Source organism: Telopea speciosissima, chromosome 2, assembly GCF_018873765.1.
Source record: "Telopea speciosissima isolate NSW1024214 ecotype Mountain lineage chromosome 2, Tspe_v1, whole genome shotgun sequence".
NCBI classification, from domain to species: Eukaryota; Viridiplantae; Streptophyta; class Magnoliopsida; order Proteales; family Proteaceae; genus Telopea; species Telopea speciosissima.
In genome coordinates, this window is record NC_057917.1 from 14,240,351 (window position 1) to 14,258,294 (window position 17,944).

Here is a 17,944-nt window from a genome sequence, read left to right on the forward strand (position 1 = left end):
TCAGCATACCTACATAATTACTTTACAAAGCACTGATATTTCAATTTATTTTTTTGAACTTTAAAGGGGAAAAAAATACTAATTGGTTGTGTGGTTCATGCACCCAGACATAAGACCGTGTGAAATTACCACTCAATCTTCAGTGAAATAAAATCTCTCATTTAGACAATTCCCCCTGTGCACAGCTGCGCGCCCTCACTGACCCACATGCTAGTGTACGCATTACAAGACCAGACAGCAATCTCTTGCCAAAATTGAGAGAAACACAGTAGCGATACTGTACACTGCAGTTTGACAGCAATCTTTCTCAAAGATTAAATATGACAAAAGAGAACATTGTATGACTGAATGTAGCCTACGCCTAGACATAGCAGTGCATGATATTATCTTCCCCCCAACCCTCTGTGAAATGAAAAATCTCACTCCTGTTGATGCCTTTGTGCACGCTCTCATTGACCCCACACTGGATCAAAGGCCACACAACCACAGTGATTTACGAGGGTCCAACCAAAACCTAAGGGTGCAATCAGTTCGGTTCCAATTTTTCGATTAGTTATCAATTCAATTGAAGATGCAATATGTACATACCGAACGGAAACAAATAACTTTCATAACTTGAAAACCAAATCCAAACCTAATCGATTCGATTTACTCAGTTCATACACGGCCTACGTAATTCGGTTCAAATCTTGAAGGCAGCAGGCCAAGCATCAGTTAGTCGATCCCTTCCAACTGCACTTGCTGCAAGACACTCCCAACCATGAAAGGTCACAAGTTGTCCCATGGCATTAACTTAAATCTCCCAGCATCAACTTATCTATTCCATTATAAAACAATAAGAAATGGAGCATGTTTTGACACCATAAAGATTTATCCTACATCACAGGTTTCTGATTTTAAAATGCTACAAAACATAACAGAACCTAATCAAGCTACAGAGCTTAACAAGACTAGAATTTTTTAGAACAAGTACCTTCATCTTGCTGTAGCTGTTTTTCTGTTACACCTGTAAAACCTATTACAGGCATACATGTTTTTTCTTGCCCGAAAAGTTAGCAAGACAAACAAGATAATGCGATACCCAATTGCCATTAGAAACAAGATCAATAAATTTCCCCACTTCGCATTACTACTAGGTGAGATGTCATAAGCACTGCGAAGAGCCTGTACCCCGGAAATGGTCCTTACCTGCCCAACTGCGAAGGAAGTCCCAATGTATTCATTCTCCAGGATTCCCTGCAACATCAGTGCATATGAAAGAGAGGCTTCATGAGCAGACGAAGCAAAAGAAAACACTGTTATTATTATCTCAGAGATGTCTAACATTAGAGGAAAGCTCAGAGAGACAACTTGCCTGTATAGAATATGTATGGAAAGCAATATAGGATAATGGATACTTCCATACTGGTTCAGGCAATTGGTTACGAATTCTAAAGTAGCCTGCCGCAAGCATCATTATCACCTGCAAAAACATTCAATTGTTAAATTATGGAGGCTGATTCATGCTATGCTACTATGAGTATCAGATCAAATCTATGTCAAATCAATGGTATGGTTAAATAATATATATTCCAAATCATGCTGAGATCAAGCATCTACTCATATGATCAGTTCATTAAAGTCATCCAAACAATCTGTAGAAATAAGTGAATAGCTTAATAATTATAGCCCTCCACGATATGTATTTATAATAGAAGAAAGGTTGACACCTATTACAAATATAACTCTAATTCTAACTAGTTAAATAGAGCTAGAATAGAACTAGGAAAGGGAAAATAACTAAAATAGAAATAACACCCCATGGGTCGATCTTATACCATGGATCGACCCATGTCACACGTAATACCCAAATACCCATATTCCAACACTCCCCCTCAAGTTGGTGCGTAGATATCAGTCATGCCCAACTTGCACACTAGAGGTTGAAAAACTTTTCCACTTAAGCCTTTGGTGAACACATCAGCCAACTGTTCCCCAGATTGCACATAAGGAACACAAACCGTCCCATTATTCAGATTCTCCTTGATAAAATGACGATTAATTTCAATATGTTTCGTCCTATCATGCTGCACTGGATTATGGGCAATGCTTATTGCTGATTTACTGTCGCAGTAGAGCCGCACAGGCAGAGTAATAGGAATACTCAAATCTTGTAACAAAGTCTTGAGCCACAATAGTTCACAAATACCAAGAGCCATAGCTCTAAATTCAGCCTCTGCACTAGAACGGGCCACCACTGTTTGCTTCTTGCTGCGTCATGTAACACAATTTCCACCCACAAATGTACAGTAACCTGTGGTGGATTTTCGATCATGGGAACCAGCCCAATCTGAGTCAGTGTAGGCCTCAATCTGTAGATGATCATGACGCGAGAATAATACTCCTTTACCAAGAGCCGACTTCAAGTATCTCAAAATCCTAAATACTGCTTCCAGATGATTAGACCGGGGATCATGCATAAATTGACTGATAAGACTCACAGCATAGGCAATATCAGGCCTAGTGTGAGATAAATAAATTAGTCGTCCAACTAGCCTCTGATATCTCCCTTTGTCCACTGGTTCACCATCAATGTCTCGGAAACGAGCATTTGCCTCAATGGGAGTATCCACAGGAGAACAGCCTAACATGCCAGTTTCAGAAAGAAGATCTAGAGTATACTTGCGTTGAGATAAAAACAGCCCTTGAGAAGAATGGGCCACTTCAATCCCTAGAAAATAGCGAAGTATGCCTAGATCCTTAATCTCAAATTCCTTGGCTAAATAATTCTTCAACTTGGAAATTTCAGCAGGGTTATTTCCAGTTACAATTATATCATCGACATATACTATGAGGAGAGTAATAATGCTGCCCGATGTCTTGATAAATAAAGTGTGATCAGCATTGCTTTGTTTATAACCAAATGTCAACATCGCTGTCTGAAAACAACCAAACCATGCACGTGGTGATTGTTTCAGACCATACAACGCACGCTTAAGTTTTCAAACCTTGCCATCAGTTGCAGCAGATGAGAACCCAGGAGGGACATCCATATATACATCTTCCTCTAATTCACCATGGAGGAAGGCATTTTTAATATCAAGCTGGTGTAGACTCCATCCTAAGTTCACAGCACAAGAGAGAATTACCCTGATAGTGTTCATTTTGGCAACAGGTGCAAAAGTCTCCAAATAATCTATCCCATATGTCTGAGTAAATCCACGAGCAACCAGCCTTGCTTTAAAACGATCAACAGTTCCATCAGCTTTTTGTTTAATTACAAAGACCCACTTGCAGCCAACAGTCTTCGATCATGGCCTCCTTCCACCTAGTATCTGCAAATGCCTCCTGCCAAGTCTGTGGTATGGAAACAGAGGATAAAGAGGAAACAAAAGTATGAAATGATGGGGATAAAGATTCATACGAACCAACCTGTGATATTGGATGTTGCGTACAAGACTTTTTCCCTTTCTAAGAGCAATGGGTAGATCAAGTGATGGATCAGAAGTAATAGGAGAAGTAGCAGCATCCAAAGGATTAGAAATATTACCAGAGGAGGTGTCATTCAATCTTGGGTCAGAGGACAACTCTTGGTCTGGTAATGCTGCAGCGGTGGGCTGTTGTTGCCCTTTTTTCTTTCCATAATACTGTTGTGTGAAATCTTTCACTGGCTGTACCTGTTGCTCCCCTTGAACATCATTATCTAAAGGTACATGATAATCATCAATAGGTTCATGTAGAGGAGGAATGGGAATCGGCACTTCTTCTAGAGTAGGAATGGACTCCCCCTGAAGAAGTGTTGAAGATGGAAAGAAAGCCACGGCCTCATGAAAAACGACATCCATGGAAACAAAAACACAACGAGATGTAGGATGATAACATTAATACCCCTTTTGGGTGGGAGAATAACCAATGAAAATACAGCGGAGACCGCGGGGATCAAGTTTGCCATGGGCATAGTGGTTTCGAACAAAACAAACACACCCAAAAATTTTGGGAGGAATAATATAAGAAGACCCCTTCAAAAGATCAAAAGGAGATTTATAGTCAAGTACCCGAGAGGGCATCCGATTGATAAGATAAGCAGCTGTTAAAACAGCCTCTCCCCAGAAATGAGAAGGAACATGCATTTCAAACATAATAGAGCAAGCTACATCAAGAAGATGTCTATTTTTGCGTTCAGCCACTCCATTTTGGGGTGGAGTGTCAACGCAACTGGTTTGATGAATAATACCCTGAGTAGCAAGAAATAATTGAAAGGCTCCATCTAAATATTCACGACCATTGTCACTCCTGAGAGTTTGAATGGTAGCTTGAAACTGAGTTTGAACCATGCTATAAAAGACTTTAAAACAGGAAAAAACTTCACTCTTGTGTCGCATTAAGTAAACCCAAGTGGTGCGTGTGTGGCAATCAATAAAGGTGACAAACCACTTAAAGCCAGAAATAGAAGAGGTACGTGAGGGACCCCAGACATCAGAATGAATCATAGAAAAGGCTTAGAACACCTTTTATTTGAACTAGAATAAACAAAACGAGTTTGTTTTGCAAAAACACAAGCCTCACATAATAAAGAGGGAGGGTTACAATGCTGAAATAAAACAGGAAAAATCTTAGCTAAGGTACCTATAGGTGGATGGCCCAGTCGACGATGCCATCGATGCAATTCAGATAAATGATGTTCAGCGGAAGTAGCAGCAAGAGCCTAGCCAGACATAGTAACAGCATTAGAGATAAGATCATCGTCAAGTAAATAGAGACCACCACGCATTTTACCAGTTCCAATCGTTCTCCCGGTCCCCAAGTCCTGAAAGATACAATGTGAAGGATAAAAAAATAGCTTTGCAATTGAGATGAGATGTCAAACTACTGATAGAAAGCAAATTAAAAGTTAACTTAGGAACATGTAAAACAGAGGACAAAGATAAAGAAGGAGAACAATGGATGGCTCCCTTTCCTGAGACAGAGGAAAGAGAACCATCGGCTATTTTAATTTTATCTTTGCCTGAACAGGGAGAATAACGAACAAATAAATTGGATTGACCAGTCATGTGGTCAGTGGCTCCGGAATCGAGTATCCAAGGATGAGATAATGCCGAAGCACAATGACCAGCAAAAGAAATACCGGGTTTGGAGAAAACAAGGTTCGATTAAGAAGAGGGAACCACAGTCGAGGTAGAGGCAGGTGCAGATGAAGAGGCGAAGGTAGTCATCATACGACGAAAGGCAGCGAGTTCCTCTGCAGAAAGTGTGGTAGTAGGGGCTATTTCAGCAGCTTCAGAAAGATGGGCCTGTGTGCCACGGCCACGGCCACGGCCTCGACCACGACCATCAGAAGAGTCAGATGGCCGACCATGTAACTTCCAGCAAAAATCCACAGTATGTCGTTCCTTTCCACAATGAGTACATTTAAGAGGTTCCTTCTCAGACGAGGAACGTGTACTAGTACTAGAAGAGCTACCTCTAGAAGAAATTAAAGCAGATCTCTCTGGCTGTGTAGTTGGTAACATGGTGGAACGACGAGCATTTTCCAATTGTATCATAGAGTAGGTTTGCTCCAAAGTGGGAAAAGGTGAACGACTCAGAACTTGAGACCGAAGCTGATCATATTCCACATTAAGGCCAGTCAAGAAAGTGTATGCTCTGAATTTATCCTCCCCAAGCTGAAATTTGGTAATATCAGAAGGATAATCAAGCTGAAAGTTATCATAATAGTCAAGCTCTTGCCACAGGCTACAGAGTTCACAGTAGTATTCAGATAAAGTAAGTTCACCTTGTTTGGTTGCATGGATTTTTCGTTGAATATCATAAACTTGTGCATCATTCCCTACCTGGGAATAGGTACCTTCAGCAGCTTTCCAAATTTTTATGGCTGAATCAAGTAGTGTATAGCCACGGCCAATGGATGGAGTCATTGCATTGAGAAAAAAAGCCATAACAAGAGAGTTGCTAGAACTCCACTTGTCTTGTAATGTACCAGCTTCACTTGGTTTGACAATGGTACCATATATATATATATCCCTTATAGCCCCTTGAATCAATGGAAAGAAACATTTGTGTACACCAAAGTAAATAATTAGTGCCATCGAGCTTTATCGGGCTGACTGGAAAAGAGGGATAATCATGATGGGTCCCTTGTGTAGAAGATTGGCCAGTGTTGGTGGTAGCAGTGGATGCAGCTGAATCAGGCATACTGATAGAACTTCAGTAACTGAGAAGTGCAGGAAATTGCAGAATATTCTGCAATAGGTAAATAGGCAGCAGTTCTTCAAAATAAACTCTGCAAGTTGTATAAATAAACAACTACAGTGTTGTCAAACAAAGAGAAGCTGTAGATCTGTATACAGAAAAAAATCTGCAGGTCTTCAAAAAAATACTGCACTCCTGCAAAAAAATCTGCAGATCTTCAACAAAAAGCTGTTGCAGGTCTTCAAAAAATTGCAGGTCTTCAATAAAAAACTGCTGCAGCCTGCAGGTGTTTTAAAACAACTGCAGGTCTTCAAAAAAGGAGGAAAGGAGTCTGCAGATCTTCGCACAATATGGATTTGCAGGTCTCGAAAAAAAAATTCTATAGGTCTTGAGAAAAAAATCTGCAGGTCTCGAGAAAAAAAATTTCAGGTCTTAAAACATCTGCAGGTCTTCTAAATAAAATTCTGCAGTGCTTCACTCTTCAAACATGGAGAAAAAATACTGCAGGTCTTCGAGAGAAATAAATCTGCAAGTCTTCAATCTTCGAGAAAAATAAATCTGCAGGTCTGCTAAAATAAAATCTGCAGTGCTTCAGTCTTCAAATAGGGAGAAAAAATACTACAGGTCTTCGAGATAAATAAATCTGCAGGTTTTTTAACTTCGAGAAAAAAATCTGCAGGTCTTCTAAAATAAAATCTGCAGTTCTTCAATCTTCAAACATGGATCTCACTGTGCATGGAGATCATAAATAGGATAAAGTAAAGGAGGTAAACTCTAGGGCAAGTACTAGATCATATTTAGATAACCTCAAAGTACTGCCCCCATGAAATAATGGAAACGAGAGAAGGGAAGAGAGAAGGAGGGTCTCGATTGATTTAGGGTTTTAGGATAATGGGTTAGTTGATCTAGGAGAGATCAATTGTGGAGGGAGACGATGGAGGAGAGCAGAATTAATTTCTCAGATATCGAGTTTAGGCTCTGATACCATGTAGAAATAAGTGAATGGCTTAATAATGATGGCCCTCCACAATATGTATTTATAATAGAAGAAAGGTTGACACCTATTACAAATATAACTCTAATTCTAACTAGTTAAACAGAGCTAGAATAGAACTAGGAAAGGGAAAATAACTAAAATAGAAATAACACCCCATGGGTCGATCTTATATCATGGATCGACCCATGTCACACGTAATACCCAAATACCCATATTCCAACACAATCCAAAGATTCAAGAGTTCAAGTGTTCCTTCAGCAAGATGAAAAAATGCCTCAGTAGGGCCCTCAAATCAAATAAGCAAATTTCTACAAGTCCTTGGATTCTAGTGGTGAGCTATATTCACCTGAAGTGCAGCTACCTAAAATTAAAGAATGATATATTCAAGCCACATGTTTGCAGCATACTTTCTTGTCTGCAAACATATCAAATGTCGTCTAACAAAATATTCCAACTTCCAATACATATACATTGAGAATCAAGGAATCAGATTAACGACCAAACACCAAAAGCTAGCACAATTCCATCTAGAGCCAAGGTCCAACATAACTCCAAACAGCTGAAAAGGTATATGAAGCTTACAAAGTTACGAGCATAAATCACCTGTGTCAGTATCTAGAAAACTGATATAGCAGGAAAGCACATGTGAGCTGGTCAAAACTCAAAATCCAGTAGGATAGAACTCAATAAGTTGAAAAGAAAGCACAGGAGTGTCACTCACATGAACGGACACCAGCATCAAAATGCTTTGGAAAAGCTCTTGCCAAATAGAAGCTACAACCAGCACAAGTCCTTCATTTACTAGCAGGCACATGAAGAAATTCAGCACAAAGTACATCAACAGGCTAAACTCATCTCGTAGCCCCACAAGAAAATAAAAAACAACGCTCGATGAAATCGATACGAGGAACAGAAAGGGAATGCTGGAGAGAAGGTGCCCGAGTAGGAAAACTAGCACTCCCGAATGCTTATTTGATTCTTCATGAATGTATATCTGGAAAGAAATATGGCAACCATTAAAAAAGATACGTACATAAAAAAACTTCATTCAATCGAAAACACTTAAACAGCTATAGCATTTATTCTCCAGTCATTTACTTCAGCTAATCTAAAGAAAATTTCTCCAATTTTTTTTCACACATTATTTCAGCGTACTATAATTAAAAGGATTAGACTATTGCAAGTAATTCGGTAAGATTCTAGGTAATAGAAATGTGGTTAACCAAGTACTTGTAACATATCCATGTAGTCTGAAAGTTGCCATGCAGGCTGTTTCAACAAGAAGCAACTTCCAAACTCTTCACATGGAAAGACTTCTCTTGATGCATTTTCCTACCTATCGAAACTAGACCCAAAACACAGTTAATTTTCATTTCAGTTATAAATTTTGAAAATTTCCAGGATGCTGAGATCAATGTCCAAGGTACCAGGAGGAAAAATTCCCAAATAACAGTGTTTCAAGAACAAGTTTACTCACCAGCAACCCTCACCACAAGAAGATCAACAGTAGGACCCATTTTCCAATCAAACTCATTGACCAAGACAATGGAGTATCCAGGCTGAACAGGTGAACAAAACGGTTGGACCCTCAACCCCCAGAAGGGATCTCATCCTTTATGCTATTTATGGTCTATGAAAATTTTCAAAGATAAAACAGCCACTGCTGAGACTTCCAACACTAGCACAATTTCCAAATAAAAACAGAAAACAAAATACAGAAACACCTATAAAGGGGAAATTATCACCCAATACAAAGAATAGGTCAGGCAACTCCTTGTTTAGATCATTCCCTTAGTCATTTGCAGGCCTTGACTTCTAATGGTATGAGATATTCACCTGGGAAGCCAAAGTGGCAAATGTGTCTGAATCATAAAAGTACGAAAAATGCCAAGCCCAGTCCAAATGCCACCTTGATAAACCAATAATAGTGTCACAGTTTTCTACTAAGGTCATGAATAATAACTGAGAGAACAATGTCCAATCTAGTAAGAAGTGCTAGGAACTAAACCTGAATTGAGTTTGAACCTCACCATCAAGACCTGAATAGATTCTAAAAAAGACCTACCTAAAAGAGGGTCATTTTAACAAAAGGCCCTTGTGATTTTTATGACAAAATTACCTACATAAGTGGGTATAATTTCTCAGTCAAAAATAGGGAACATTGTTAAGCACCCCAATGGGCAGGGAGGATAGCATTCCTACACACACAGAGCTTCAACCCCCCCCCCCCACACACACATTATAAGAGATACTAATTCTGTATACTCCATAATATTATAATAAGGTGACAGATGGTAAAAGATGGGACTCAAGATTACCTTAATTTCTTTTATATGAGCAGGTAACCCAGCAATGCTTAGCAGGGAGGTAAATGACACAAATACAAATACTGCAGCAACTCTGACCTGCAATTCAAGATAAGTAAAACAACTCCCTCCATGAATGACTATGCCTTGCATGTTGAATGTGTATATAAATATGAATATATGAATGCAAAAACAAGATAAATTTACTTAACAAAACATACACACCCACACACATACATAATCAGCATGAATAAGGTATGATCGAACAGGTTACAATCAGCAATGAAGACAATTTCACTCAAAGAATCTTAAAAGGGGGGTGTTTTTATAGAAGGAATAAAATGGTCAAATTTTATTTTTGTTTTGTATTGGGGGAATCAATCTCACGTGCCATTGAGTTGTGTGATCACATGCATCACAGAACCAGCAATCATACCCCTAGACTTTGGCATGGTCCATAAATTAGGGAAAAAACAGTTCATGAATTGTATGTGACTGTGGTAACAGTTATATTCCTACAGTTGGGTGGGATCCATCGATGAGAAATCTATAGCACCTAAGGAGATACTGCCAACTACCACTACAAGAGAGACAGAGAAGTGAGCCACTGATACCTTATAAAAGGGCCAATAAATGCTGAAGAATCGTCAATTTCAATTTCAAGACCTGACCAGGTAGGATGGTTGTTAAATGGTACACCTAGGTAAATTTTTAAAGGGGCCCCTCGATGCTTCTCTCTTCTCGTTTTCAGTTTTGGAATTTTTTCTAGTGGGAGTGGGGAAATTTTGTCTCCTGGTAGTGTGTTTAATTTTCAGTGGTTTTAATCTGTTTCTTAGTCAAATTTACAGAGCTAGTTTGTGTCAAAAATAGTATTGGGTTGTCAGATCTATTTTTCCATCCAAAGTTGGAGTTAATGCCCGAGAACAAAGCTCCAAAACATGGGAGATCTTTATTAAAAAAAATTATGACTTTGCTGCAGATTTTGGTGCTCCATCAAGATCCCCTTTTAAGGCATGTGATCTCTACCAAACTAGAACCCCTTAATTGCTCTTTCCTTCTTAGGTTGTTCATGTGTGTGTGTGTGAGAGAGAGAGAGAGAATCCAAACTTAATGCAGTAGGTAGTGTACAATTTGAAAAAAAAACTTACCACTACAGTTGACAAGGAATGACCTAGGTTGGAAAAGATTGTACCAACAGAGAGTGCGAGAAGCATATAAATAATCAGCCGAAGCCAAAAGTATTTCCATTGCCTTGACATGATTAATAAAGACCTCCAGGTCAAAACCGCTACACGTGTAGCACTACTTGCTTTGCCTCTGCTTTTGAGAAGTGGACCTTCCTGAGCAATTAGTTGCAGATAATGATGGAGTTAGTACACACAGAAAAAAAAAATCAGAAATTTCTAGATACCAAGACAACAGGCCTTTGTTTTATCTTTCTAATAAGCACATCAGGGCCCATTTTTATTTTTTTTTTATCACATCTAACAAAATACATAGGTTGAGTGAGTTATGTATTAAACTGTTTTTTGTCCATTGCAGAAAACATTGGAAATAAGAATATAATATAGAATCCATAAGAGTTGGGGGAGGGGTGGGGGAGGACTAGGTCAATCAAACGTTAAAACCACGAACAGATTCAAATTGGATAGCAAGAATAACTACAAATACCATTTCTTGCAATCTACATCAAAATTGGTAAATATGGATATGGTGAAAAAATTATGTAGATCAGCAACCAGCGTGAGCAAATATGTTACAATGACAAAGAGGTATATATAGTGCTCAGCTTAGTGTGGCAAAATCAGGCATAAGTTCACTGCTGGGATTGCTACTACTGCAAGGCAACAAGATTGGTAGCAGGCAACAGGAGCAATTGGTGAGCTTCACACCAAAGGTTAGAGTCATGGGAAAGGGTTCAGGCTACCAGGGAAAATGGCAGGGTCAAGTCTAGAGGGCAGCCGCTTTGTGCAAAAAATGCCAAAGGTTAGTACCAACTCCAAACTCACCGCTCCTAGGATCCCACATAGGCAGGACCAGCACTGCGTAATGGCCCTTTAGTTGATGAGCTTCACACAGAAGAAATGGCAGTTTACTTCATGACAAAGAGTGCTTGTTGCAAGGAAAGGAGATGAGTAGATGACATCGCAACAATGCAATAGCGAACCTGTGTAATGTAGTCCTATATAGGCAAGACCTAATAGGAACCAGGGTAAAACAGAATTCTGTAACTGTTTACAGTTGGGGCTGTTTAGGGTAAAACTAGGGTTAAGTTAAGGAATTAGGGTAAGGTTTATATATGGTTTTAATGTGTAGGTTTAGGGAATTAATATGGTGTAAAGACAGTAGGGTTTGGGTAGGTCTAGAAATTCTGCAATTTTAGGGTTAGGGTTAGGGTTTTAGATTTCAGGTTTGAGGTTAAATCTAGGGTTTAGGAAGGGACTTTGGGGAAGGGCTTGGAGTCGAGTGTAGCTGGCTGTAGGAGGGTGACTCGATCAGGTTTTGGGGATGTTTTGATGGCTGGTTAGGGCTAGATAGAACTTAGAATGGATTTAGGATTTTTGGGTTTTGTGGAAGGTGATGGGAATTAGGGTTAGGATGGTCTGATTGGATCGATGGGGGAAGGGATGGCTTAGGTTGGAGGATGAAGAAGAGAACGATGTATGCAGGAATTGAAGTTACCTTACTGATTTGAAGAACCAGCAATGGCAGCAGCTAGAAACTTGAAGAAACCTCCCGATCTTCACGATGCAAGGAGTCAACTAGAGATCCACCAGTCCCTACACCTTGATGTTACTCACAAGGCAACCTTGATATTACTCACAAGGCACTCACACAATGGAACAAGCAGCAGCAGCATTCATGGCAGCAAGCAACGAAATTTTTAAAACTTAATTGGTGGGGGAGCCTCTCCCATGATCTGTATTAAATAATAGGCCAAAGGCCTTATTCCTAAAGCTATTACAACTCTATTTCCCCATCCAAAATCGTGGAGAGGTGTAGATAAGTAACTTAAAACAATTTAAAAGGTATTAAAAGACCTAATTGACCCTAATGACTTAAAAACACTTAAAAACACTTAAAACAACTAAGATTCTTCATCAGCCAATAGGATATAATATCCTACCAGCCAATTAAAATTAATCACTTAAACTAAACCAATTGAACTAATTTGGATGCAACCAATTTAAAACCGGTTCAATTAAAAACATAAAATAAAAACTAAGTATAGAACTGAAATAAACTAAACTAAGGCTCCTACTAAAACCCTAGGCTTAGGGTGGCTTCTTCAATTCGAGGAGGCTAGGATCTGCATCAACTCTCCCCGACTTAGAAACATTCATCTCCGATGAATGGATAAAATTCAAGCAACACTCCGGTAACTTGGGGCTACACTTCTTGTCATCAATAGTATGAGTCCAAGTATGATGCTTGTGTGAAGAAACTCGTCCACGAACTTTGTGATGAGGAGGGGGAAGCAACATATGGGCAGCAGCTTCAACACTTCCCTGGCAGAATTCTATTGAGGTTGGAACAGTGGGAATATGGTCTTCAAGTCGTGGAGCCTTCTCTTCGAAGAACCAAGGGGGCATCACAAAATCAATGTGTTCAACCTCCATATGGTCTTCAATGTTGATAACCTTCTCATCGAGCTCCACTTCTTCAAGGGCAGCAACTCGCTTATCATTGTCTTCATGTGAAATGCTCCCAATTACCTCCTCACAATCAACCACATCATCCACGAAAACTGAAGCAATCATAAGGACACCTCGAGCACCACCATCCATATCTTCAAAGTAACCTTCTAAGTCGTCATCACTATTAGGGGGTAGTGCATATATAGCTTGCTCATCATTCCCTTCACAGGCTTCCCCTGCCTTGGCAGCCACATTAACAGGTCTATGCTTTTGTGGGCATTCTTTGGCATAGTGCCCAAGCTCATTGTAGTGGAAACACTTGTGGGGTTCATTGCTGTCCATGGGAGCTCTACCTTTATGATCAGCACGTGGAGGGGTTGTAGGGCAGGAAGAACTACCAACAGAGTAGCCTAATCGAGTAGGACCAACAGCAGAGTTTCCAGCTTGATAGTGACCATTGGTAGTCGACTTGAATGCTGAAAAAGTTTTGTTGGTACCTTCAGTGGAGGAATCAAATCTGCTATTTCCATTCAATAATTCTTCAGCCTTCAATGCTTTCTCGAAACAGTCCTTGATGTCTAGAACGTCAACAACTCCAATAGCTTTAATAATGTCTGATCTCAATCCCAACTGAAATTGAGACAGCATCTGAGTATTACTTTCTCTGGTGTCAGTACGAGAAGAAAGAACATCGAACTACTGCATGTACTCAGCTACAGTCATAGTCCCTTGCCGTAGGGAGTTGAGTTGATCTTGCATCTGAGCTCTGTAATGTTTGGGCAAATATTTCTCCTTCAAGTCATATCTCATGTCCTCCCAATTAGTAGGTGCATCACCTTAGTGTTCCATGTCTCTCTCTGTCTTTCGCCACCATTCTCGGGCAAGGCCAATCAAATTGGTACGTGTCAGTCTCATCTTTCGATCTTCAGGCAAATCATACCAGTCAAAATAGTCATCCAGGGCAGCAAGCCAGTCATAGAACACCTGGGGATCACGGTTCCCATCAAACTCCTTCAGCTCGAGTTTGACCTTCTGCATATCATACCTCTTATTAGTGGCTTCATCAGCAGTGAAATAGGACCTCATGTACTCCTCAAAGTTAGGTCTTCAAGGTTCTTCTCTGTAACCTCCTCTATCATGTCTTCGTCTTTCCCTGTGATCTCCACGACTCCTGGAGTGATCTCTGTAGTCTCTATGGCCTCTGGAATGATCTTTGTGATGTCGGTTCCTTCCCAGAGTTCCATGAACTTCAAAGTGAACTTGAAACCTGTCTTCCTCTACGTATAGAGGGTTGTTTACAAGAGGCACAGTCTGCCTTTGCTCTACAATGTAACCGATCACTGATCTTATGGAGCATGTCCATGATTGCAGCCATGGGATCAGGTGGGGGTGGTAGTGCTGGATCAACAATAGGATTGCCATGCTCGTCCATGGCTCTGATACCAATTAATGTAGTCCTATACATAGTTGTCATGGCGTCCTGGCGCTGGAGAGGGCTGCATGGCGACCTACGCCATGGCGACCCTCTTTGATTTCTTCTTCCTGACTCTTTTTCCCTCTTCGATTTCTTCTTCCTGTCTTCGATTTCTTCTTCCCTCTTCGATTTCTTCTTTCCCTCTTCAATTTCTTTCGATTTCTTCTTCGATTTCTTCTTCCTGTCTTCTTTCCCTCTTCGATTTCTTCTTCCTGTCTTCTTTCCCTCTTCGATTTCTTTCGATTTCTTCTTTCCCTCTTCGATTTCTTCTTCGATTTCTGAATTTTCTTCTTAAAACTTGAGAAACAATAGAGAAAAAATAAAACATGGCTTGAGTATACATCTATTAACACATTAAAAATAGAGAAAATAAAAAATAAAACATGGTCGACATGCTCGCCATGGCGGGCGACATGTCGATATATCGACGTGACACCCCTCCACCGACTTGGATCGCCGTGACGCCGTGACAACTATGGTCCTATATAGGCAAGACCTAAATACCTAATAGGAACTAGGGTAAAACAGAATTTTGTAACTGTTTACAGTTGGGGCTGTTTAGGGTAAAACTAAGGTTAAGTTAAGGAATTAGGGTAAGGTTTATATATGGTTTTAATGTGCAGGTTTAGGGGATTAATATGGTGTAAAGAAAGTAGAGTTTGGGTAGGTCTAGAAATTCTGCAATTTTAGGGTTAGGGTTTGGGTTTTAGATTTCAGGTTTGAGGTTAAATCTAGGGTTTAGGAAGGGACTTTGGGGCAGGGCTTGGAGTCGAGTGTAGCTGGCTATAGGAGGGTGACTCGATCAGGTTTTGGGGATGTTTTGATGGCTGGTTAGGGCTAAACAGAATTTAGAATGGGTTTAGGGTTTTTGGGTTTTGTGGGAGGTGATGGGAATTAGGGTTAGGATGGTCTGATTGGATCGATGGGGGAAGGGATGGCTTAGGTTGGAGGATGAATAAGAGAAGGATGTATGCAGGAATTGAAGTTAACTTACTGATTTGAAGAACCAGCAATGGTAGCAGCTAGAAACTTGAAGAAACCTCCCGATCTTCACGATGCAAGGAGTCAACTAGAGATCCACCAGTCCCTACACCTTGATGTTACTCACAAGATTAGGCACTCACACAATGGAGCAGGCAGCAACAGCATTCATGGCAGCAAGCAACGAAATTTTTAAAACTTAATTGGTGGGGGAGCCTCTCCCACGATCTGTATTAAATAATAGGCCAAAGGCATTATTGCTAAAGCTATTACAACTCTATTTCCCCATCCAAAATCGTGGAGAGGTGTAGATAAGTAACTTAAAACAATTTAAAAGGTATTAAAAGACCTAATTGACCCTAATGACTTAAAAACACTTAAAAACACTTAAAACAACTAAGATTCTTCATCAGCCAATAGGATATAATATCCTACCAGCCAATCAGAATTATTCACTTAGACTAAACCAATTGAACCAATTGGATGCAACCAATTTAAAACCGGTTCAATTAAAAACATAAAATAAAAACTAAGTATAGAACTGAAATAAACTAAACTAAGGCTCCTACTAAAACCCTAGGCTTAGGGTGGCTTCTTCAATTCGAGGAGGCTAGGATCTGCATCACTGTGAAGCAAGGCAACAAATTGCAAAATCCACAATAATCTTTCTTGGACAATTTTCTTCTGGACACAAAAACAAATACTCTCTCTGACTCAACCTCCCCCACAACCTGGTACCAACATTTCCTGAATTCCCAAACGCATCCCCATCTGTATTTTACCATGGGATTTTCAGTCAACAAAAGCATTCTAGGATAGGACTTGTAATGAATGGTGAAATTCACATAGAGGACAAGATGATGAAGTGAAAAGATAGAGTGACAGTAGGATTTTTGTGAAAGGCAAAGTGTCAGTGTCGCGAGGTTGGGGCACCGGGGTAGGGGGGAGAAGCATGACAATGATTAACATAACCATCTTGTAATTAGCAAACTGGAATTTATTAAATGACAACAGAATTATGGAAAGTGGAAACTGTACCCTAAATACAAAGAATCCATGAGAGTGCCGTGAAATAAGTCTAGTTCATTGGTTGATATATTAAGTCATAACCAACCCACAAGAAAATGCATGAGATACACTTCTATCATAAGCACTGACAAACACTCACATCCCAGACATGGTCAACATCTGCATCTCTCTAATGCATATATCATGAGATGATACTGGATGAATCACTCCCAAGCTTAAGCAAAAAAGTGCAAAGAAGAATGCAGGAATCGTTGACAAGGTGATACAAATCATAGTGGGGAAGAAAGAAGGTTTGTGATTCTGGTACAAAACATGCAGATCCGGTTTTAAGATCTCCTTGAAGATTTGATTTGAAGATCATCTAGAAGAATGCGTGAAGATCTTCTAGAAGATTACAAAAAGATTGCATGGAGATTATTCTGCTGGATATTCCAGCAGCCTATTGGCAACCATGAGCTCTTATTTAGTAGTTTCTTTTATTGTAAATCCTAGCTACTAAGTAGCTTAGCAATTAAGTACTTTAGTTAGTATTTTCACAGTTACTAGTTACTTTCTATTTTACTGACTCTTCCTTCGCTATTGAGAGTTACAGTTGAGAATCAGAGGTTTAGGGAATGATTCGACTTGTCAATAATGACAGAGGTCAGCTTTATTTATAATAAAGTTATAGCCCTAACAAACTAGGAAAATAAGGTGTTGACAACAAAGCTATGACTCAGCATCCATATCTACAACGGACAGTTATCTCAACACTCCCCCTCAAGTTGGTGCAAAGATATCATCCATGCCCAACTTGGAAACAAGAAGATGAAACACCTTACAATTTAAACCCTTTGTAAACACATCAGCTAACTGATTGACAAAACTAACAAACATATTATCCCTTGCTCAAGCTTCTCTTTGATGAAGTTTTTGTCGATCTCAATATGTTTCGTTTTATCATGCTAAACTAGATTGTGAGCAATACTAATGTCTGCCTTATTATCACAAAAGATGTGCATAGGGTCTTTAGAGGTAACTCTCAAATTACTCAAAAAGTCCATTGGGCCACATGAGCTCACAAATCCCTTGTGCCATTGCACAATACTCAGCTTCAGCACTGGAGCGGGATGGACTGCTTCTTACTTCGCCATATGACAACGTTGCCTTCAAGAAAGGAACAATATCCAGAGATAGATCTCCGATCATCAATTGACTCAGCCCAATCAGCCTCACTGCATGCTTCTAGTCTTAAATGCCCATTACTTGAGAAGAGAAGACCTTTCCCAGGAGCAGACTTTAAATATTTCAATATACGATGTACAGCTTCAAGGTGTACTGTCCAGGATCAAGGAGGAACAAGCTAATAATG

At 39.8% G+C, this 17,944-nt stretch overlaps 1 protein-coding gene across 1 annotated transcript in view; it reads right to left on the minus strand.

The window, feature by feature from the left end:
• Positions 1-810: 810 nt before the first annotated feature.
• LOC122651607 (ABC transporter G family member 3) overlaps positions 811-17,944 on the minus strand; it is a 42,599-nt gene continuing 25,465 nt past the window's right edge. Inside the window, exons 8-12 of the mRNA XM_043845056.1 lie at positions 10,620-10,811; positions 9,484-9,570; positions 7,887-8,159; positions 1,355-1,462; positions 811-1,236 (exon numbers count right to left, since the gene is read on the minus strand). Of these exons, the coding sequence (XP_043700991.1) occupies positions 976-1,236; positions 1,355-1,462; positions 7,887-8,159; positions 9,484-9,570; positions 10,620-10,811 (921 nt within the window). The 3' untranslated portion in view covers positions 811-975. The remainder of the gene's footprint in view (positions 1,237-1,354; positions 1,463-7,886; positions 8,160-9,483; positions 9,571-10,619; positions 10,812-17,944) is intronic.